The sequence below is a fragment of the Mytilus trossulus genome, chromosome 3 (assembly GCF_036588685.1).
Source record: "Mytilus trossulus isolate FHL-02 chromosome 3, PNRI_Mtr1.1.1.hap1, whole genome shotgun sequence".
NCBI lineage: Eukaryota > Metazoa > Mollusca > Bivalvia > Mytilida > Mytilidae > Mytilus > Mytilus trossulus.
The window spans coordinates 54,666,649-54,689,781 of record NC_086375.1 but is presented as its reverse complement, the minus strand read 5'-3'; the positions used below and the strand labels follow the sequence as shown (position 1 = coordinate 54,689,781).

Below are 23,133 nucleotides of genomic sequence, written 5' to 3'. Positions count from 1 at the left end.
AAGAACCCTGAGATACCAACTGTAAATAAATGTACCCTAAGGTACCAACTGTGGATAAAAGAATCCTGAGATACCAAACTATGAATAAAAGTACCCTGAGATACCAAACTGTGAATAAAAGAACCCTGAGATACCAACTGTGAATAAAAGTACCCTGAGATACCGACTGTAAATAAATGTACCCTGAGGTACCAACTGTGGATAAAAGTACTCTGAGATACCAACTGTAAATAAATGTACCCTGAGATACCAACTGTGAATAAAAGTACCCTGAGATACCAACGGTGAATAAATGTACCCTGAGGTACCAACTGTGGATAAAAGTACTCTGAGATACCAACTGTAAATAAAAGTTCCCAGAGATACATGTACAAACTGTGTATAAAAGAACCCTGAGATACCAGCTGTGAATAAAAGTACCCTGAGATACCAACTGTAAATAAATGTACCCTGAGATACCAACTGTGAATAAAAGTACCATGAGATACCAACGGTGAATAAAAGTTCCCGGAGGTACAAGTACCAACTGTGGATAAAAGTACCCAGAGATACCAACGGTGAATAAAAGTACCCTGAAATACCAACTATGGATAAAAGTACTCTGAGATACCCAACTGTGAATATGAATACTCAAGGACACCAACTGTGAATTAATGAACTCTGAAACACAAATTATAAATTAATGTTCTCTTGAGATATCAAATATGAAATTTATTAAGTACTCAGATTTACCAACTATGATTTTCTTACTGGCCTGCTCTATATACTCATCTGTAGAAACCAAAATTCATATCTATTAGATGTAGGAACTACATAATATGAACTGCCTGTATAAACTATCTAAACAAGCACAACTATCAAATAGTTTGGTAGAAGTAATTGAACATCTGTTACAGGAGAATTAAAATGAATAAAATTGACATTCATAAATAAGAGTATACCATCCATTACATTTTTAAATATAATTCAGAAGATACATGAATAAATATGATTTGATATTGAAAAATGTTGACTTTAGAGGATGATGTTATTAACTTAGAGCTCTGTCATTTTCTGCTGATTAGTTTTAAAATTATTAAGAAACTTAAGAAATAATTTATCAATTAAAGCTGAATTTTGGCAGTTTTTTCTATTAGTATAAGGTCACTTATTCATATATAGTTCCAAAAGACTTTTAAGTTGAAGTATTTCCAGGATTTAGAAAAAGGTGTCCCTTTGAAAGTCAATATGGAGTGATACAAGAAAGGAAGAGAGGGTCAGCTGCCCTCTTTGAATTTATAATGCCTCTAGTATTTATACATCATTGGCATTTGTGGGGGAGAGGTCAGCTGCCCTCCTTATATATTCCTTTGGTATTTATACATCATTGGCACTTTAGGATGGGGGGGGGGCTTTTGAGCCTGCAGGTAAATCCACCAAATGTACAAAAAGGCTATCAAAAAATGCGAAAGCAAAAATTTCTAACATGATTACAATTGCCACTGAATTGTACCACGTCCTTGGAATTTACATGATCATTGTGCAGACAATTAATTTCATTAAAATTAATTTCAGTAAGGGAATATTTATCCTGTTTATAGTGCATATTATTGACATCCAAACCCTACTGGTCTCCACTAATATTACATAGAATAATTTAATTGACTTCATTTGCCATATGATCTTGTTATTAAGAGAACATATTAATTTTCTCTGGTCTTGTTTATTTCTCATGATGACATCAACTGGCTCCATACTTACGATTTTTATTGCAAAATTACAATATTTCAATCAGTAACTATGGTTTGATTCCAGACAGAGAGAATAACAAATACCTGAAAATAATTACTACATCAGATCAACAGGCCTTTGATATATAACCTGAGCTGACCAGTAGACAATTTCTTTTTACAATTATAGCTAGGAAATACAAATAATTAACATGGAGAACAACCCATAAAGATTAAGGTAACCATGTGATACCATTAGTTCGTCACATGATACATTTTTACAATTACTGTGCTTTATGAGAAGCAAACTTCACACAATTAGCAGATAGTTTTTTAAGACACTAAAAACGAGAATAAACTGCAAACTTAATCAATTTTCCAAGTGCAATATTGAACCATTGTTCTGTTTCAATCATCTGTGTATTTCAATGGCGCCAGATACACATATCCATCGGTCAACTGGGATAATGACCATACTATCAGGGGTTGAGAATGATTTTTTTTAATTATGTAAATGTTGAAAATTGTATCTATATTATTGTTCATATAACAATGCAACAAAATACTATATCTTTCTTCTTGCATGCTGATGCTTTCATTGTAAATTTAAATTGTGTGTTACTGCAACAATGCATACAAAGGAAAAGATAGAATATCAATTAAAGGATAATGAAAGTGAAAAAAAACTGCTTCAAAATATTTTCTTATGAATTAGATGGAAAAAAATTAATTTTGTTGATTCTTCCCTGGCTGTCAGTCAGGAAATATCAAGATGAGGCCCAGTTTTTTCATTCCATGTTGCTCCATACTAAATGTACAGAATTTAAACATTAAATCAACACAAGTCAAGGTTTTGAAAATTATCAATTTTACAAATATTTAGAAACTAGAGGCTCCAAAGAGCCTGTGTCGCTCACCTTGGTCTATGTGAATATTAAACAAAGGATGCATTTGAATTCATGACAAAATTGTGTTTTGGTGATGGTGATGTGTTTGTATATCTTACTTTACTGAACATTATTGCTGCTTACAATCATTCTATCTATATTGAACTTGGCCTAAGAGCTTCAGTGGGAAATGTTAGTTAAAATTTACAAATTTTATGAAAATTGTTAAAAATTCACTATAAAGGGCAATAACTCCTTATGGGGTCAATTGACCATTTAGGTCATGTTGACTTATTTTTAGGTCTTACTTTGCTGTACATTGTTTCCCTTTACAATGTATCTCTATCTATAATAATATTCAAGATAATAACAAAAAATGGCAAAATTTCCTTAAAATGACTAATTCAGGGGCAGCAACCTAACAGCAGTTTGTCCAATCCATCTGAAAATTTCATGGCAAATAGATCTTGACCTGATTAACAATTTTACTCCCTGTTAGATTTGCTCTAAATGCTTTGGTTTTTGAGTTATAAGCAAAAAACTGCATTTTACCCCTATGTTCTATTTTTAGCCATGGCGGCCATCTTTGTTGGTTGTCCGGGTCACGCCACACAATTTTTAAACTAGATACCCAATGATGATTGCGTCCAAGTTTGTTTAAATTTGGCCTGGTAGTTTCAGAGGAGAAGATTTTTGTAAAAGATTACCAAGATTTACGAAAAATGGTTAAAAATTGACTATAAAGGACAATAACTCCTAAAGTGGTCAACTGACCATTTTGGTTATGTTGACTTATTTGTAGATCTTACTTTGCTGAACATTATTGCTGTTTACAGTTTATCTCTATCTATAATAATATTCAAGATAATAACAAAAAACAGCAAAATTTCCCTAAAATTACCAATTCAGGGGCAGCAACCCAACAACAGGTTGTCCGATTCATCTGAAAATTTCAGGGCAGTTAGATCTTGACCTGATGAACATTTTTACCCCACGTCAGATTTGCTCTAAATGCTTTGGTTTTTGAGTTATAAGCCAAAAACTGCATTTTACCCCTATGTTCTATTTTTAGCAGTGGCGGTCATCTTGGTTGGTTGGCGGGGTCATGCCACACAATTTTTAAACTAGATACCCCAATGATGATTATGGCCAAGTTTGGATTAATTTGGCCCAGCAGTTTCAGAGGAGAAGATTTTTGTAAAAGTTAACGACGACGGACGCAGGACGACGGACGACGACGGACGCCGACGGACAACGACGGACGCCGGACGCCAAGTGATGAGAAAAGCTCACTTGGCCCTTCGGGCCAGGTGAGCTAAAAAAGGAAAAGATTATCTAAGCCAACTAGTTCCTGGTCTTAGTATACAATATATATATACAGTATACAACTTGTAAAACTTAAGTTCAAATATCCATTTTCTTCCTTGAATTTGACTACATTCAATTGCAATCCAAAGTGTTCTTATAATATAATTTCTTATCCATCATAATATTCACCTTTTCTGAATTGATCAAAATTTAAAAGAGACAAATTTCATTTTTTTTTAATTTTCTCTTTGTTTTTGATTTTTACTTTTGAATTAGAAGTATCTAACACTGCAGATGACTAATTTGCCTTCACTGGGTTAAAGCAGTCAAATTCACAAGTTTTGTTTAAGATTTTTAGCTTTTTTAATTTGAAGATATTTTTTGGTATATATTCTAGTGATACTTGTTGCACTGATTGTCAAAAAACATTGACTGAGCTAATATATAAATTGTACCATGAATTTCTGTTTTAACCAGTCATGGCAACCATCAAAACTAATGTAATTATTATTGGAAAAGAATTAAAATATGGATGGACTTTTATTTTGTGGTCAAGATATTTTGAAGTTCATTCCCTTGTGAAATGGCAGAATCCAAAATATGTATCAACTGTACGGAAACTTTATCTCTGCTTTGTTTCTCATTCAAAATTCAAAAAACAAAAGACTTCCTCTAATCCTTATGTTTTACACACATGAACGATTCTGTACTTGAATCATCTGTAACTTTTAAGTTCAAAATCAATATCTTCAAGTGAAAATCCTTTCTGTATATTTATTGATCAGAAGTCAGAATGAACTTTTGAGTATCATGATTTATATCTGCTGAATATACAATACCGACTCTTGAGAATTCTGGTTATGACTTTACTTAAAGATCTATATGTCAAGGTTGTGTTACAGAACCCTTGGTGGTATGGAAGAAGGCCTGATTAGTCAAAGAACAGTCTGAACTATGTTGTATTAACAGGATGGGCTTATGAGGGTCAGAGAGAAGGTGCAATAAGACAATGAATTAGTCTGAACTCTGTCATAATAACAGAATGGGCTTATGAGGGTCAGAGAGAAGGTGCAATAAGTCAAAGAACAGTCTGAACTATGTCTTGATAACAGGGTGGACTTATGATGGTCTGGAGAGGTGCAATTAATCAAAGAAATAGTCTGAACTCTGTCATAGTAACAGGGTGGACTTATGATGGTCTAGGAGGAGGTGAAATAAGACGATGAATTAGTCTGAACTATTTCACAATAACAGAATGGACCTATATGCTGGAAAATTTTCAATTCAATCAAACTAGAGGTTCTTTAAAGAGCATGTGCTCACCTATGTATATTTGCATTTTCAACAAAAGACTCTATCCAACATTGTAGACAAGAATTGAACTATCAAATATCTCTGTTTTGTTGATTTTGTCTTGCTGATCCTTTTGTCTATTTTTCTCTACCTTTTTTAGTTCTTGCTTAGCTCAGAACACAAAAGAGGGTAAAAGAAATTCCTCATTCAAGGGCTATCACTTCTATAAAGAGTGACTGGCTATAAACTATGTTATTAGAAATTGACTTGATTGTAGAACTTGCCTTGTTGATCATTGTTTGTAATTTCAAAGTTTATATTATAATTTAATAAGGCAAAAACGCAAAAAAAAGGAATAATTGTCATCAAAGGGCAATAACTCTAAAAACTCTAATAAGGAGTTGACTGACGATGAACACTCACATCATTTCTGCCCTTGTCAGATTTTATTGATTTATAACAGTTTCCAAAATAATTGGCAAAACTTGCATTTTACCCCCCTTGTTCTGTTATAGCCATGAATGTCGGTTTGAAAATGGGGTCATTGGACACATTTTGTAAGCTAGATCATTGTGGTCAAGTTTGGTTATTTGGTCCAATAATTTTAGAGAAGAGTTTTTTTGTAAAAGTTAATAGACTATATGGCTGACAATGAGAGACGATGGATGCCAAGTGATGAGAAAAGCTCACTTGGCCTTTTGGTCTGGTAAACTAAAATTCAAAGATCTGCAACCTCCATCAATTAAAACTATAACACAAGTACAAGTATATATAAAAGAATTCTTTAAACACTTATCTTAGAGGTGCTTGGCTTCTTCACAGTGCAAAAATAAAATTATCTGTAACTACCGTATAGCGGGTTATTTTCGCGGGGTGTAATTTTTCGCTTATTTTCGCGGATAGAGCAAAACCGCCAAAATAGATTCCACCAATTTAAAAGTGTACATGCAAAGGTAATGTTAAAAATGTTGAATCCGCCAAAATAATAACCACAAATTTTTTTCGTATACCTTATTCAATGAAAATCGTGAAATTTTACACCCGCGAAAATAACCCGCTATACGGTATATTGAATCAAAAGTAGGCATACATCAGCATGTCGGTTGTTCTCCACAATAATTCAAATCACATTTATAATATAATCATTATAAAGTGAGTCCATTCAACTTAATCTAGATTCATTTATTTTTCGTGGAAACTAAATTTTGGTGGATGAAGGAAAACTTGCATGTTCATGTACATCTATTTTGTGGTTTTGCCAAAGTCTTCATATAGCCATTATAAAATTTGTCAATCGTTGATTATTTAATTTCTTGTTTCACCTAAAACCATGAAATCCACAATAAATTGTATCCACTGAATAATAATGAATCCAAGGGGTGTAAATTGAAGGAGTAAAATATCAGAGAAACCTACTAGTGTTGGAAGTCAGTCATAGTACATGTTATCACACACACTTACATGCTTCTTGATGTGAACTCAAGAGACAAGAAGTCGTTTATTTCTAATAAATACATTTCAAAAAGCATGAAGGTCAAAGCCACCACAATTGGTAAAACTGAAACTGTATCCCTAAACCATGTATAGTTGAATTGTCTTTGTATGCCATTTATGGTCTAAAACCAATTAGAATATAAATCAGAGAACATTACAACATGATGCATGCCTTAATAGTAACCTACCTCATACTCTGTTCCATTATAATTTCAGTATCTATCTCACATAATAAATTATACACCATTTTAACAAACTGACAATATCTCATACATGTACATAGAAGTACAGATGCTGCATTAATGAAAATGAAAATCCAGCATATTTTGACTTGTGACATTCCTATTTCATTAATTTTTAACAACTTATTTGATTTTCATAGTTAAAAATTTATCATGAAATCAATGGAAAATGTCAACATAATTTTTATAGTTGGTTTATTGATTAGTATTGTCTGCTTAATGTCCAGTGTCAAATATTTCATGCCTTATTCATCCCATGTTTGTTAGAAGACCTAACAAATGGTTGTGTAGAAATTGTAAATTAATATATATTTTTTTATATACATGTATGTGTTGACTTTATTGGTTACTTATATTAACTATTGTGCAGCCAACCAAACTATTGTGGCTCTCAGAAAAAAGTGATGATGGCACAGACGATGAAACAAATACCAAATAGTTGGGAATGATTTAAGACAATTGTAGTAATTCTTAAGTGATGATTGGCTACTTCTAGAAATCTGTGTTTCTACAGCTACTAGCTATATATAGTAATCATTGAGTGTTGACTGCTAATAGTAATCCCTTTGTGTCTACTGTAACTAGTAATTCCTTATGTTTTGTTTGTTGACAGCTTCTAGTAATCCATATACATTGACTGCTTCTATAATCCTTATGTGTTATATGTATACTGCTACTAGTAATCCTTTAATAAAATATTGAATCAGATTATGTGTTATACATGTATATGTGTTGACAGACACTAGAAATTCTTATGTGTTATATATGTGTTAACCGCTACTAGTTATCCCTGTGGTGACTGCTTCTAGTAATCATAACTTGTGTTTAATCTTTATGTGTTGACAGCTACTAGTAATCCTGATGTGTTGACTGCTTCTATTAATGCTGATGTGTTGACAGCTACTAGTAATCCTGATATGTTGACAGCTATTAGTAATTTTGATGTGTTGACAGCTACTAGTAATCCTGGTGTGCTGACAGCTTCTAGTGCTCCTGATGTGTTGACATCTATTAGTAATCCTGATGTGTTGATATCTACTAGTAATCCTGATGTGTTGACAGTTACTAGTAATACTGATGAGTTGACATCTACTAGAAACCCCGGTGTGCTGACAGCTACTAGTAATCCTGTTGTGTTGACACCTACTAGTAATCCAGATGTGTTGACAGCTATTAGTAATCTTGATGTGTTGACATCTACTAGTAATCTTGATGTGTTGACAGCTACTAGTAATCCAGATGTGTTGACAGCTATTAGTAATCTTGATGTGTTGACATCTACTAGTAATCTTGATGTGTTGACATCTACTAGTAATCCTGATTAGTTGACATCTAATAGAAATCCTGATGAGCTGACAGCTTCTAGTAATCCTGATGTGTTGACAGCTACTAGTAATCCTGATGTGTTGACAGCTTCTAGTAATCTTGATGTGTTGACAGCTACTAGTAATCTTTATGTGTTGACAGCTTCTAGTAATCCTAATGTGTTGACAGCTACTAGACATCCTGATGTGTTGACAGCTACTAGTAATCCTGATGTGTTGACAGCTACTAGTAATCTTGATGTGTTGACAGCTACTTGTAATCTTGATGTGTTGACAGCTACTAGTAATCCTGATGTGTTGACAGCTACTTGTAATCTTGATGTGTTGACAGCTACTAGTAATCCTGATGTGTTGACAGCTACTTGTAATCTTGATGTGTTGACAGCTACTAGTAATCCTGATGTGTTGACAGCTACTAGTAATCCTGATGAGTTGACTGCTACTGAGTAAAATTATTTGTTAATAGCTACAAGTAATCTTTATTAGTTGACAGCTACTAGTAATCCTAATGTGTTGACAGCTACTAGTAATTATTATGTGTGTACAGCTATATGAACTAGCAATCAATGTGTGCAAACTGCTACTAGTCCAAAAGTCTGAGATTATTAAACTTATCTTAGGCATTCTACAGAGTAGTATTCATTTAAATTAAAAATACATTACTCATAAAATGAAAAAAATGTGATTGTATTTTAAAATTGATTTAAGACTTAAATATTGAGCAATTTTAAAGTATAGGTATATATATTTTCAATCCAGAAAGAGCTACAAATTAAGAAGGTACATCTATCTCTGTCCCTTACCTCTCAAACGTCAGTAATTATATAAGGGAAGTGTTTGTCTGAAGTTTAAATCTAATAAATATCCACACCGTACCATGCTACCATCTACATCATATGGTCTCTGGTGGATAGATGTCTACTTAGAAATCATACCACATACATCTCCCTATTTTTGTAACTTCAACACTGGTTATCTTGACTTTCTATTAAAGTACAAACCATCACAGCTTGTATCTGTAAGACTATCATAAGTATTGTGTGGAATAATCAAGCTTAAAATGACTGTCAACTTTATTTAATATCTAAAATTTGACTTTGGTTTTCAGTATACATTAAATTGTATCTTTATCCAAATAATTAAATAAAGATATGAATTTTTAATTGTAGATCTGACTATAGACAGTTCTGTTTGTAAGACACCACAAACAAACCTAAAAATAAACAATGATTTGATTTGGTTTTTGGTGTTTAAACGCCACTTTCAAGCTCCGCATTTAGGCTAATTCATGGCAGCCAGTTTTTATTGGTGGAGGAAGCTGAAGTGCCGGAGAAAACCACCGACATTCCAAAGGAAAACTGACCAATGGTCGTGATGGTTAATATGTCCATCTATATATATATATATATATATATATATGACACAGATATTCAATAATGGTCAGCAAATGCACAATTTGTAACAAGTAATTACACAGCTGTTAACAATTACAACGAAATGATTTAATCCATAAAACACTATATCATTTTCTCTATTTAACCATTATTAATGTAATTGTTTGATCCAAGTTGGGTTTCCACTTGTCCATCGGCTTCTGGTAAGTTTATTTACACTTTCTTTAAGGTCAATGGCAGCTCAGTAAGATGACACATGCAATGGGATCTAATAGGGCAATATTATTAGCTTAAACCTTGTAGTAATGCTTATCCCAATTTGTCTTAGAAATAGCAGTTCTTTGCCATTATTAGGGCATGCCTTATAGCTATGTGTAGATATATATATATCATTATGAAAACTCTTCCTCATCTTGAACATAAATACTTTAGGATTCCCAGCATGTTTTGTTTTCTTTTTCATAATAAATTATTTCTCAGCTTTTTTAATTTCTGGTAACTTCCAAACAATCTTAGAGAAATCAATAAAATTTATTTGCAAAAAAATCACTGCAAAGAGTTTTATCTAAAGAGAAAATAATTCTGAATAAGTTGCTTCTCTTAGCGCAGCTGGACATAACCGCAGAGGCCCAACCTTGATCAGTTGGGACAAAAAATGGACACAATACTCGCGCTTGATACATGTCTAAATTTGGATTGTAAATATTTGAAACATAATAGGTTTCTGAAACAGAATAACTGTAGTCAAAGAACTAAGACATTGGTTACAAAATTAGATTTATATTCAATTTGTATGCTTTTGTGCAATCACTATGCTGTTGTAAAGATCTGTATACCAGGAAGGTAATATCAAGCTTCAAAAGGGATTTGGTCCAGTTGACAATCAAATTATTCACAACAAGCCTCATGTGATTGGAATTTGGAATACTTAACAAGAAGGATTGGTGTTAATGGCACAGAATCAAATTTGACAGACATTTGACATTTACCTATGGAGGACCACAAGGATTTATCCTAGGACCTTTACTTTTTCTATTTTGTGTCAATGGCATATCCATTAGCATTAACTCAGTAAACTTCCCCTGTAATGAGCTTTATTGGCAGAGTAGTTCAAGAACAATAATCAATAGACTGTCAACACAGAGATATGTGAGTATGAACCATGCTTGTGGCAGGTGTGTTGAATCATAACTTCATGAACCATGCTTGTGGCAGGTGTGTTTGACTCATAACTTCATGAACCATGCTTGTGGTAGGTGTGTTGAATCATAACTTCATGAACCATGCTTGTGGCAGGTGTGTTTGACTCATAACTTCATGAACCATGCTTGTGGCAGGTGTGTTTGACTCATAACTTCATGAACCATGCTTGTGGCAGGTGTGTTGAATCATAACTTCATGAACCATGCTTGTGACAGGTGTGTTTGACTAATAACTTCATGAACCATGCTTGTGGCAGGTGTGTTCGACTCATAACTTCATTGACAAGCTTAAAGATTGCAAGTTTTCCTGTGCTAGTTTGGTGGTTTTCTCCAACAATTAAAACAAGCAATGATATTGCCAGGAGTACTGAAAATGGTGTTAACACCAACAATTAATCATTCTCCAGTATGCAGATGATTCATCTGCATATTGGAGACTGAATCATAATGGTACTATAATATTTTCCAATAAAAAACGTAATGCTCTTTCTCTAAAACTTGGTTTCCAACTAGAATCATCCAATGTAGTGAATGGCTTATAAATAATGAGCTTCGACTCAAATTTAACCTTAGCAACTATGATTGCCTTATTTTTGGTCCTAAGAGAAAATTAAAAATGTTACACAAAACAAAACAATTCATGTTACACATGTATTTAATGTACCCCATAGAAAATGTCAATGGAATTCCAGTGGAATATCAGTTGATATGGGCCCAAGAACTGCATGTATTATAAAGCAAACTTTGTTCATCTGGTATGATTTTTAATTTTAGTTTCTTGTGAATATTTTGGAGTTTAGTATGATGTCCATTATCACTGAACTAGTATGCATATTTGTTTAGGGGCCAGCTGAAGGATGCCCTCGGGTGCAGGAGTTTCTCACTACATTTAAGACCCATTGGTGGCCTTCGTTTTTTTGGTGCTCTATGGTCGGGTTGTTGTTGCTTTGACACACTCCCCATTTCCATTCTCAATTTAATAATCTATTTAAAAAAATGTTGAAACCAGACTGAAACAACTTGAACTGAATAATCATAATTATGCTCACAAAACTTTTTATAATACCGTATCTTATTGGGAAAATAAATTTATAAATATTAACATTAACACAACAACCACAATACATGGTCTACATTAAAACTATGTAATTTCTTAAATCAGAGGCATCAAATCAACAGTATTTAGTTTTTAAATATTAAGAAATGGAATGTGTTCGACTGATTAAATCAGGTTCATTATCCAGCTTCAAGTGTTTAAAAAAGAAGTCAAGTGTCTGTCATATGCTAGATAATAACTTAATTACTATTATTCATTCTTTTAATACCATATGCCCTGATTAAGTATGATATTTTTTTTTGCCTTTAAATACCAACTTTAAGCCGATAATTATAAAGCACCCTATTAGAAATAGATTTTGTGGCTTATATTAAGTTTAAAAATATTGGGGTATTGAAATTTCAATGATTCATAATCAAAGGTTTAATGTTTTACTTTAATTGAATAATGAATTTTTATCACCTGCGTATATTGTTGATATTTTTGGACTTACAATAACTACCTTCCTGACATGCTTTTCATGTTAAGTGAGAAGGGTGTGATTGTATTGGCCAGGTTTCAACAAAAGGATATAAGTCGGTTGTAAAGTGAAGAGACAATATATAATTCCACAAGAAGCTAGGTCAAAGATGATCATAAAACAATTCATTCTAATTTTATATTTTTTTGTAATAGAGGCTATTGGTGAAAAGCAAAAACACAAAAATACTGAACTCTGAGGAAAATTCAACTAGAGGCTCTAAAGAGCCTGTGTCGCTCACCTTGGTCTATGTGAATATTGAACAAAGGACGCAGATGGATTCATGACAAAATTGTGTTTAGGTGCTGATGATGTGTTTGTACATCTTTCTTTACTGAACATTCTTGCTGATTACAATTATTTCTATCTTTAATGAACTTGGTCCAGTAGTTTCAGTAGAAAATGTTAGAAAAAATTTACAAATTTTAATGAAAATTGATAAAAATTTACTATAAAGGACAATAACTCCTTAGGAGGTCAACTGACCATTTTGGTCATGTTGACTTATTTTTAGGTCTTATTTTGCTGAACATTATTGCTGTTTATAGTTTAACTCTATCTATAATAATATTTAAGATAACCAAAAACAGCAAAATTTCCCTAAAATTACCAATTCAGGGGCAGCAACCCAACAACGGGTGTTGGATTCACCTGAAAATTTCAGGGCAGATAGATCTTGACCTGATAAACAATTTAACTTCGAGTCAGATTTGCTCTAAATGCTTTGGTTTTAGAGTTATAAGCCAAAAACTGCATTTTACCCCTATGTTCTATTTTTAGCCATGGCGTCCATCTTGATTGGTTGGCCAGTTCACGCCACACATTTTTTAAACTAGATACCCTAGAGATTATGGCCAAGTTTGGTTTAATTTAGCCCGTAGTTTCAGAGGAGAAGATTTTTGTAAAAGATAACTAAGATTTTCGAAAAATGTTTAAAAATTGACTATAAAGGTTAATAACTCCTAAAGGGGTCAACTGACCATTTTGGTCATGTTGACTTATTTGTTAATCTTACCTTGCTGAACATTATTGCTGTTTACAGTTTATCTCTATCTATAATAATATTCAAGATAATAACCAAAAACAGCAAAATTTCCCTAAAATTACCAATTCAGGGGCAGCAACCCAACAGCAGGTTGTCGGATTCATCTGAAAATTTAAGAGCAGATAGATCTTGACCTGATAAACAATTTACCCCCCCCCCCCCCCCCCATGTCAGATTTGCTCTATATGCTTTGGTTTTTGAGTTATAAGCCAAAAACTGCATTTTACCCCTATGTTCTATTTTTAGCCATGGTGGCCATCTTGGTTGGTTGGTGGGGTCACGCCACACATTTTTTAAACTAGATACCCCAATGATGATTGTGGCCAAGTTTTGTTTAATTTGGCCCAGGAGTTTCAGAGGAGAAAATTTTTGTAAAAGTTAACGACAACGGACGACGACGACGCCGGACGCCAAGTGATGAGAAAAGCTCACTTGGCCTTTTAGGCCAGGTGAGCTAAAAAGGAAAATCAAAAATCAAAAGGCAAAATCAAAAGACCATCATGAAACAATTTGTTCTAATTCCTTTTTTTGTAACATTTGTGTACCTTTAATTAAGGGTTAAATTGAATCACACTGATGAGGTAGAGGATTTTTAAAGCATAAGAATGTACAAATGTTCCACAGTCTTGGGCCTCGGATGCTAAATGTACATTACATCTCTTGTTGAGATCTATAGATTTGTCTTTTCATCAATAATCAGTGAACTAAGAGACAACTTTCACTCTTGATTATACTCACACAACTTGTCATTACCTTTATTAGATAACTCTGATGGTGTTTCCTCCAGTACAGTAAATGGCGGAAAATTGATTCCATCTCCTAGTGAGACACCAAGAGAAACTTTCTTCCTTTAACTTCCAAAGACCCATTAATAAATACTGCAATACCATTTCTATCATACATTTTGAAATGCATAAAAACCTGTTGTGGTTGTATACAAATGTTGGAGAAAGAGCTTTGCATATTTTCAGCATGTATACGTATTTAGTCTAATGACTATCCAGTAAATTGAGGTAAATTATATGGCCTTCCAAATACTTTTTCAATCCCTAACATCACTGAAGAGACATTGATTGTTGAAATCCAGATATGGGGTAAAAATAAATTAAGCACTTCATGTTTGTGGTTTACCATATCATCTTTCAAATGTCTTTGACACAAGTTTATTATTTTCAGTTTGGTATTGAATTAATATAAAGATCCATTTTATGTCACCTACCTTATCAATCTATTTGGCAATCGTAAATGGCAGTCAGCAGGGTTTAAGAACATCAGGTGTTCAACCTGTTAGCAATTTTTTGATAAAATATGATTTTTCACTCTTTTGATCTTCCTTAAATTAGTTTTTTCAAATACTTCTGCATGTATATTTTTGAAGATGTCACTCTTTATTCCACTTAACCTAAATAAAGCTTACATTTTTGTCCATAAACACTTAAAGGTCATTTTAACTAAAATACAATAAATGTTGGTGTCTCAAGATTTAAGGAGATAACATGATTGACAATGAGACAACTAGTACTTTTCACCAAACACAACAGAACAAGTCACTGTATGGTCTTCAACAATGAGCAAATTTTTGTTGAAAAGGGAAAATCTGAAACAGGTTTTATTTTTTTTAAGTGTGAACTGGGGTAATTTATTCAGATAAGTTATTGCTAGTTTGACCCAGAGCATATTTCATAGTGGGAACATGCATGGTATATGTTTTTCTTAGAGGATAAGGTCATGGCTAGAATTTTGCTAGAGAATTCTTAAGTACATATATATAAGTTAAAGTTAAGTAGTACATGTACTTAAATATTATTAATTAGGTCAAGCAGATTGAGCCGACCAAAGATTTTATGAGTATTTTATATTACATAGTAGATTGTTTTTAGGAGTTTCCCTATATAACATGAACTGTATTTCTGAATCTTCTGTGACAAGCAGTCATGCAGAATAAGAATAAATATCAATACATGTACATGTATGATAAAATCAAAATGGTTATAATTAAAATATACAAGGTTACTACAAAAAAAATAATCAAAAGATAATTTCTGATTATGTACCAGGAAACAAATTTGGTTTGGAGTCATTTATAATCACATTAAATCTACATAAATAGATATTTATCCATCAAAATCAAAATTATTTCAGAGAGGTTACTCTGACATTTAATTTCCACTGAATCTCATAACCCATTTCTGGATGACCTGCAAGTTGCTGCAATTTCCTATTCGAAACTCTAATTATACTTTGTGAATAAATGGTCTGTTAGATTAATTGATTGATAGTTGGTGTTTAGTCCGAGATTGGGGCCCCAGCTTGTCTGGCAAAACAGACCTTGGATGTCAGAGTAATCTGGGACTAGTTGGTGCTTTATGTCACTTTCAGCACTTATGACTTATTGAAGTGATCATTTTTTTTTTATGGAGGAAGCAGGAGTGCAAAGAAAGAACCAAAGACCTAAGTCACTGGAAAGGAAAACATGCATTGCTAGTCAATTAAGATTGGGCGTCTATTACACCTGCCACCTACATCATATAGGGTTCTTACTCACAACCCAAGTGTTAACAGACTAGAGACACAGTATATGAACTTCTAGTACATGATGTATCTAGACCACTGGGCCAGGGAGACTAAAGGTGTCAGTAACTGCATGTAATCTAATATCTGAACTTTGTGTTGTTGTATTTAGTTTGATGTGTATACCATGTATACAGTCTATACACAGTTATAATTTTAGTTAATATTGGCTCTAACTGATCTACAGCTAGTACTTTTGAGAATTTATTACAATGGATTGTATTGTTTATAATTTATATCATGAAAAAAGGTTTAAGGTCCTTCCCTGACTGTGAACAAAAGAATAGAAAGTAAGGAGTAGTTGTTCTTCCTTAATAAAACAGATGATTTCCTTAGAAACTACGCATACATATATACCATTAGGAAGGATATATGTAAATATAACATCATAATATTATATAGGTGTGTACACATCTTAAATCTTAAATACAATTCTCCAACACAGTGTGCAGCTTGATACGACTGCAGAGGTCTAAGCCATGAATAGGTTAATTAGGGAAAGTTTGGACAGAACATTCAATTTTGATACAGCTCTGAATTTTGAATTGTGAATAATTAAACATTTGACACAGCATTATTTTTCTGACACAAAATGAATGTTGTCTATTTTAAAAAGAACATAAAAATTGGAAATTGGAAATTTTACTACATGGTCTAATATCCAAAATCTATTCCATTTTGTATATTTACACACTGTATCTGGTAATATTCATCATATCAAAGAACCCCAAGAATTTATTTTTGGATGAAATCAAAAAGTTATTTTGAAACCTTTGGACATCCTGAATGTGGACCAATTTGATACATTTGTAGCTCACAGTGCACAATATCTAAATGCACATGTAGTTACATTGAAGCATATCAAATTTACATGTTATCAGTGGCGGATCCAGAACTTTTCCTAAGGGGGGGGGGGGGGGAGGGGGGGCGCTGACTTGCTCCAGTCATGCTTCAATGATTTCCTATATAATCAACCACATTTTTCCCATGAAAGGGGGGGGGGGGGGGCCTGCTGGATCCCCCTATGGATATATTCATATGATGTTGGAATCAAACAAATTCTAATTTTTTACCCTGATGTGGACTAAATTGAAAACTGGCACAGGCCCAAACTGAAAGATAGCTATGTCTTTGGAAGACAATACAATATCATACCATTATACTACTGCACACAAAGGAGAGATAACTCTCTTATATCATGATAAGCTTATCATTTCACATTCTATAATTAACATATATATCTTACATACTACATGTACATGTACATGTATTAGCCAGTGTATAAAGCTGTATAATGTTTTTCTAGTCTGTTTAATTTTAAGAAATTTTCTAAGTTACCCAAATCCAACAAGCTTATAATTTTGTTAGGCATAAATAATAGTTTGAGATATATACATGTACAATGTACATACTTATTACTACTAGTATGCAGTACATACAGATACACACTGTACATGTACTTCTGATAACTTATATTTTGTTGAACTTTTAATCAAGACATTCCATTTGATAACATCAAAGATCTCATACACTCAAAGGCTGCATTTCAAGTTGATAAAGTCAATAAGTAGATACTAATTACCAATGCTGATCTAAAGTACATGTTGCCCTTGATGATAAAAAAATGTCAAACGTTACAAATTCAAAAAGCATATTATATTATGAATCTGTCAAAAATGATACTGATAAATAATGCTGTATATTAACTATTTTGTTATGCCTAGGCAAGAAGCTTAAGTCATTGAGCACTTAATATTATTTAATCGGCCACTGGCCATGAAAAATAAATGTTTACCTGTTCAAAACTCTGAAAGTAAAAATTCAAAATACAACTAATTATATATAAATTGTTTGGTTCATGATATACAACTAACAGACATGACAGACGAATGCAAATTCCCAGATTCAATGTTACATACATGTATATATATTGTTGATCTTCAATCCCTTATTAACCATGTTTACATTCTAGTATTCAAGTTTTTGTTTGAATGGAACAAAAAAATGCTGTAAATCTGGTCTGATATGAGTTGTAATAGTCAAGAACTGGGTTACCAGTAATATCTTTAGTTTGTCCACTATTTCAAAGTCAAAGAAAACAATTTCAATCTCATTGGAGGGTTCCCTCAGTGTCAGCACATGTTGTAGTGCAAGACTTGACTATCAAACCCTAACCAAACATCTTTGTTTTTCTGAGTCACATTTATACGGCCAAAGAATCTTCCAAGTGTACATGTACCTAGATTTCAGTTCTATGAATTATTGAAAGGTCAAATATTGTTTTAAAACAGTATCTCACCCTAAAAATTGATGTCTAACAACCATGGAACATTCAATCAATAAAGCATTTATAATAAGTTATGCTAAACAAATTTGAGTCATTGATACAACTACAGGAATTTATATCAAAGAGAACTTATAATGAATAATGATGAAAATTAAATTTTCAAGTTTTATAAAATATTCGAAAACCTTCAAAAACCAATCCTGCAAAAAAATTATAAATACTTTTATTATTGATGTCGGCTGACCTAGGTTTAAACATTTGTAGATCAGTGGCGGATCCAGAACCTTTGCTAAGGGGGGCCCACTGACTGACCTAAGAGGGGGCCGCACCAGTCATGCTTCAATGATTCCCTATATAATCAACCAAATTTTTCCCACGAAAGGGGGGCCTGGATCCACCTATGTAGATTTCAATAATATTGTGTAAAAAGTAAAATAAAGTGTACATGTGTAAGGTGACGAAAACCACCTTTGTACAATTCAGTTATTTCAGCTTTTTCATCACAGTCAAAAAGTTATCTCATATGTAACTGCATCTGGTTTGCACAATCATCATGATCATTGAAAAATCTATAATACCATGTACTGGTACATATAAAATACTGTTTTTGAAGATTGGAAAATATAGCAGTAGCTTTCTGCAGTAATAACATTATTTCTGTACTTTAATATATATATTGAACAGTATCAAAAAATAACATGTGATCAGTTCCTGTATGGATGTCTGAAGTATATATATGTTACAGTAGATCATTTGATCTGATAATACAGTAAATATACATGTATAGATATCTGAAGCAGATTTGATCTGCTACAGTAAATATGGATATCTATTAAAGACGGATTTGATCTTCATTGTATTACAGTATAAAACATAGATATCTGAGACTTATATCATTTATATGATCATTTACAATAAATACAAATGTATATGGATATCTGAGACAAATATAATCTTCATACATGTGTATATGTACATTGTATTACACTAAACATGGATATCTGAGACTTATATCATTTATATGATCAGATACAATAAATATGGATATCTTAGACAAATACAATCTACATACATGTACATGTGTACATTGTATTACACTAAACATGGACATCTGAGAGTGATATGAACCATTACAGTAAATAAGGATATCTGAAGAATATCATGTGATCTGTTATGGTATGGATGCTTTAAAATGATATGATTTGTTAAGTTATTGATGTCTTTAGCCATGTCAGCAGATCATATCATATGTTACATGTACCAAATGAAATCTATGGATGCCTAATAACATGAATAAAGATTACAAATGTACATGTATGTGATCTGTTAAAATAGGGATGCTTTCAAATGATAAAATTACATTATATCTGTTAAGATATGGAATCTATGAATCCCTTCACTCTCTTGTGCTAGTTTAATATGGTTTCACTCCCTTTGCCAAGAAAAAATGCAGCTGGCTGTCAATATACAATGTATGATGTTATAAATAAATAAATAATAAATAAGCTTTATTTAGAGTCGGCAAAGTATACAAACAGAGACAACATAAGCTCTTATTAGCTTTTAACCAACATATATGTTAGGCAATGATGACCTACATTGTAATATGCTTCAATTGGTGACCCATTGAGGAAAAAGATTTACACAATATATAGAAGGTACATTAATTATGTACCTGGTATAATCTTGTTTTATTTTAAAAAATACAAAAGGTACATTGTACATGTATAGCGAAAATGTGCTTGCATACATTAAAAAAGAATGGACATATGTGTCGCTTGGGCACACTCTGGACAGTCAGTGTTGACATGTGTGTCCCTCCTGCAGCAAGAAGGTTAAAAAGGTCAAGTGGAATTTACATTTCAAATCATGAATTTGTGTCTAGAGTCTAGACGTTCAACTGAATTGAGATCTTACTTTTAAGGATTCTTGGTTGACTTGGTTGTCTTCATGAGTACAATGAATGAACAGACTACACACATACATGTACATGTATATACTTCCTTTGACGATAACAGATCTAACAAAAGAATGGACCTTTTATATTAGAATGTTAGAAGAGGGACTATTATTATATTCTATGTTTAAGAGATCCGTATTCCTCCCTACCCCGTACCAAATGAAGATTGACATTTAACCGTTTATTCTGACAGATGCCATATCAAACTCATTCAATTTTAATCAAATATATTTACCATATTTTATTTACCAAATTCATTTGTTTATTGTAGTGTCCCAACAAAAAAATGATGGCTTCACTATGTTTCATGAAAAATCAAGATTATGAATAAACTAAATACATGTTTGGTATCAAAGTAATGATGTACTTTAATTATTAATTCATTCAGACACACTGTATCAATAATTCACTTGACATATTTATTTATTTACAATATATTTCAATTTACAGATTTAGATTCACCTGGTGCATAACTCACCTAGTTCCCTGTTTATGCTTCTGGTCATCAGAATCTGTTTGTCCGTTCCCTGCCATTTGTCGGTATTATGAATAATATTTCCAATAGCCCATTAACAGTTAATAAACAAACGATTACTGTCCAATACACAATTTAAGGATGCTGAATCTAAATGGACTGTGTGAGCTGCTTAATCCCAGTATCTGAACTACAAACTTATAACGTATTTAACGATTTTGCAAGCTATCATTTTGTGAAATTTTATAATTCAAATCTATAAGATCATACAGATAACAAACAGTTTCGAGTCTGCATCATACGAGATGTAAAATCGCCATGTTGACGGATGTTTTCACCTATAACCTTTTTCAATAATCACTTTAAATATGAAACAGACATTAGTACATTTTTCGCAATGCTTCCAAAATGTATGCTTTGTAATGAAATTAGATTATTTCACCATGAATTACTAAGTTTTGATTATAAATACAAAAATCCTCGTTTGATTTCCATTAAAATATTATCGTTTCATGTTCTCCGTTTATTGACACATATGTCACGTGACTAGAATACACATTTGTATGACGTCACGATAGGGAATTCCCTCCGGGCACCTGCTAAACAGTGGATACCCATTATTTTATTCACAAATCTCATCTCAGAAAAAAAAATTTCCAAAGATAAAATATATTTATCAAAATATTCTACATTTCATCTTTCTCAGTGTGTTAATACCAGAGACATATATTATTGGATCAGAGTGTCGGTTAAAAGACAATTTTAGAAATTACTAACTTAAAGTTAAATCATCTTCATAATTCTTATAGCTCATTGCCAGCGGGAAAGCTTTAATCGTGTTAATTTTGAAAATATGTGTCTAAGATATAAAAGCTGGTGCCATTGTCCCTGTAATCAAGGTCATAGGACATACGTATCTGTTTGAATTTAGAGAAACCAATCGGATTTGTATACCAAGATATAATTTACTATACATTGGAGAAACCATACAGATAGATATACTAACTAGCCATAGATATGGCTGTTATATCTATGGAGAAACTATAACCACTGATTATTTAGAAATCTTTCAACAAATTATAAAGGCAATATATTGTTTATCAAGACTTTATAAGTTAGTTCCGACTTATATATGTGTTTCGTATTTGCACATGACGTACAGTTGTTTGAAAAGTGCAGAGGACAAGCTAGGTTCACTTGTGGCACACAATGGCCTAAAATATCAATTCTATCATAAAATATAACTAGAGGCTCTAAAGAGCCTGTGCCGCTCACCTTGGTATATGTGAATTAAACAAAGGTAGCAGACAGTTCATGACAAAATTGTGTTTAGGTGATTGTGATGTGTTTGTACATCTTACTTTACTGAACATTCTTGCTGCTTACAATTATCTCTAACTATAATGAACTTCTCCGTGTAGTTTCAGTGGAAAATGTTAGAAAAAATTTACAAATTAAATGAAAATTGTTAAAAATTGATTATATAGGACAATAACTTCTTTGGGGGTCAATTGACCATTTTGGTCATTTTGACTTATTTTTGAGTCTTAAATTGCTGTAAATTATTGCTGTTTACAGTTTATCTCTATCTATAATAATATTCAAGATAATAACCTAAAACAGCAAAATTTCCTAAAAATTACCAATTTAGGGGCAGTAACTTAACAACGAGTTGTCCGATTCATCTAAAAAAAATTCAGGGCAGATAGATCTTGACCAGATGAAAAATTTTACCCCTTGTTAGATTTGCTCTAAATGCTTTGGTTTTTGAGTTATAAGCCAAAAACTGCATTTTACCCCTATGTTCTATTTTTAGCCGTAGCGGCCATATTGGTTGGTTTGCCAGGTCACAAAACACAGTTTTTAAACTAGATAGCCTAATAATGATTCTGGCAATATTTGGTGAAATTTGGCCCAGTAGCTTCAGAGGAGAAGATTTTTGTAAAAGTAAACTAAGATTTACGAAAAATGGTTAAAAATTGACTATAAAGGGCAATAACTCCTAAAGGGGTCAACTGACCATTTTGGTCATGTTGACTTATTTGTAAATCTTACTTTTCTGAACATTATTGCTGTTTACAGTTTATCTCCATCTATAATAATATTCAAGATAATAACCAAAAACAGTAAAATTTCCTTAAAATTACCAATTTAGGGGCAGCAACCCAACAATGGGATGTCTGATTCATCTGAAATTTTCCGGGCAGATAGATCTTGACTTGATAAACACATTTACCCCGTCAGATTTGCTCTAAATGCTTTGGTTTTTGAGTTATAAGCCAAAAACTGCATTTTACCCCTATGTTCTATTTTTAGCCATGGTGGCCATCTTGGTTGGTTGGCTGGGTCAAAAAACACAAATTT

At 32.6% G+C, this 23,133-nt stretch overlaps 1 protein-coding gene across 1 annotated transcript in view; it reads right to left on the bottom strand.

Annotated features, from left to right (window-relative positions):
* LOC134711861 (beta-arrestin-1-like) overlaps nt 1-21,328 on the bottom strand; it is a 65,068-nt gene extending 43,740 nt beyond the window's left edge. The window contains exon 1 of the mRNA XM_063572805.1: nt 20,773-21,328. Within this exon, the coding sequence (XP_063428875.1) occupies nt 20,773-20,828 (56 nt within the window). The 5' untranslated portion in view covers nt 20,829-21,328. The remainder of the gene's footprint in view (nt 1-20,772) is intronic.
* Nucleotides 21,329-23,133: the final 1,805 nt, after the last annotated feature.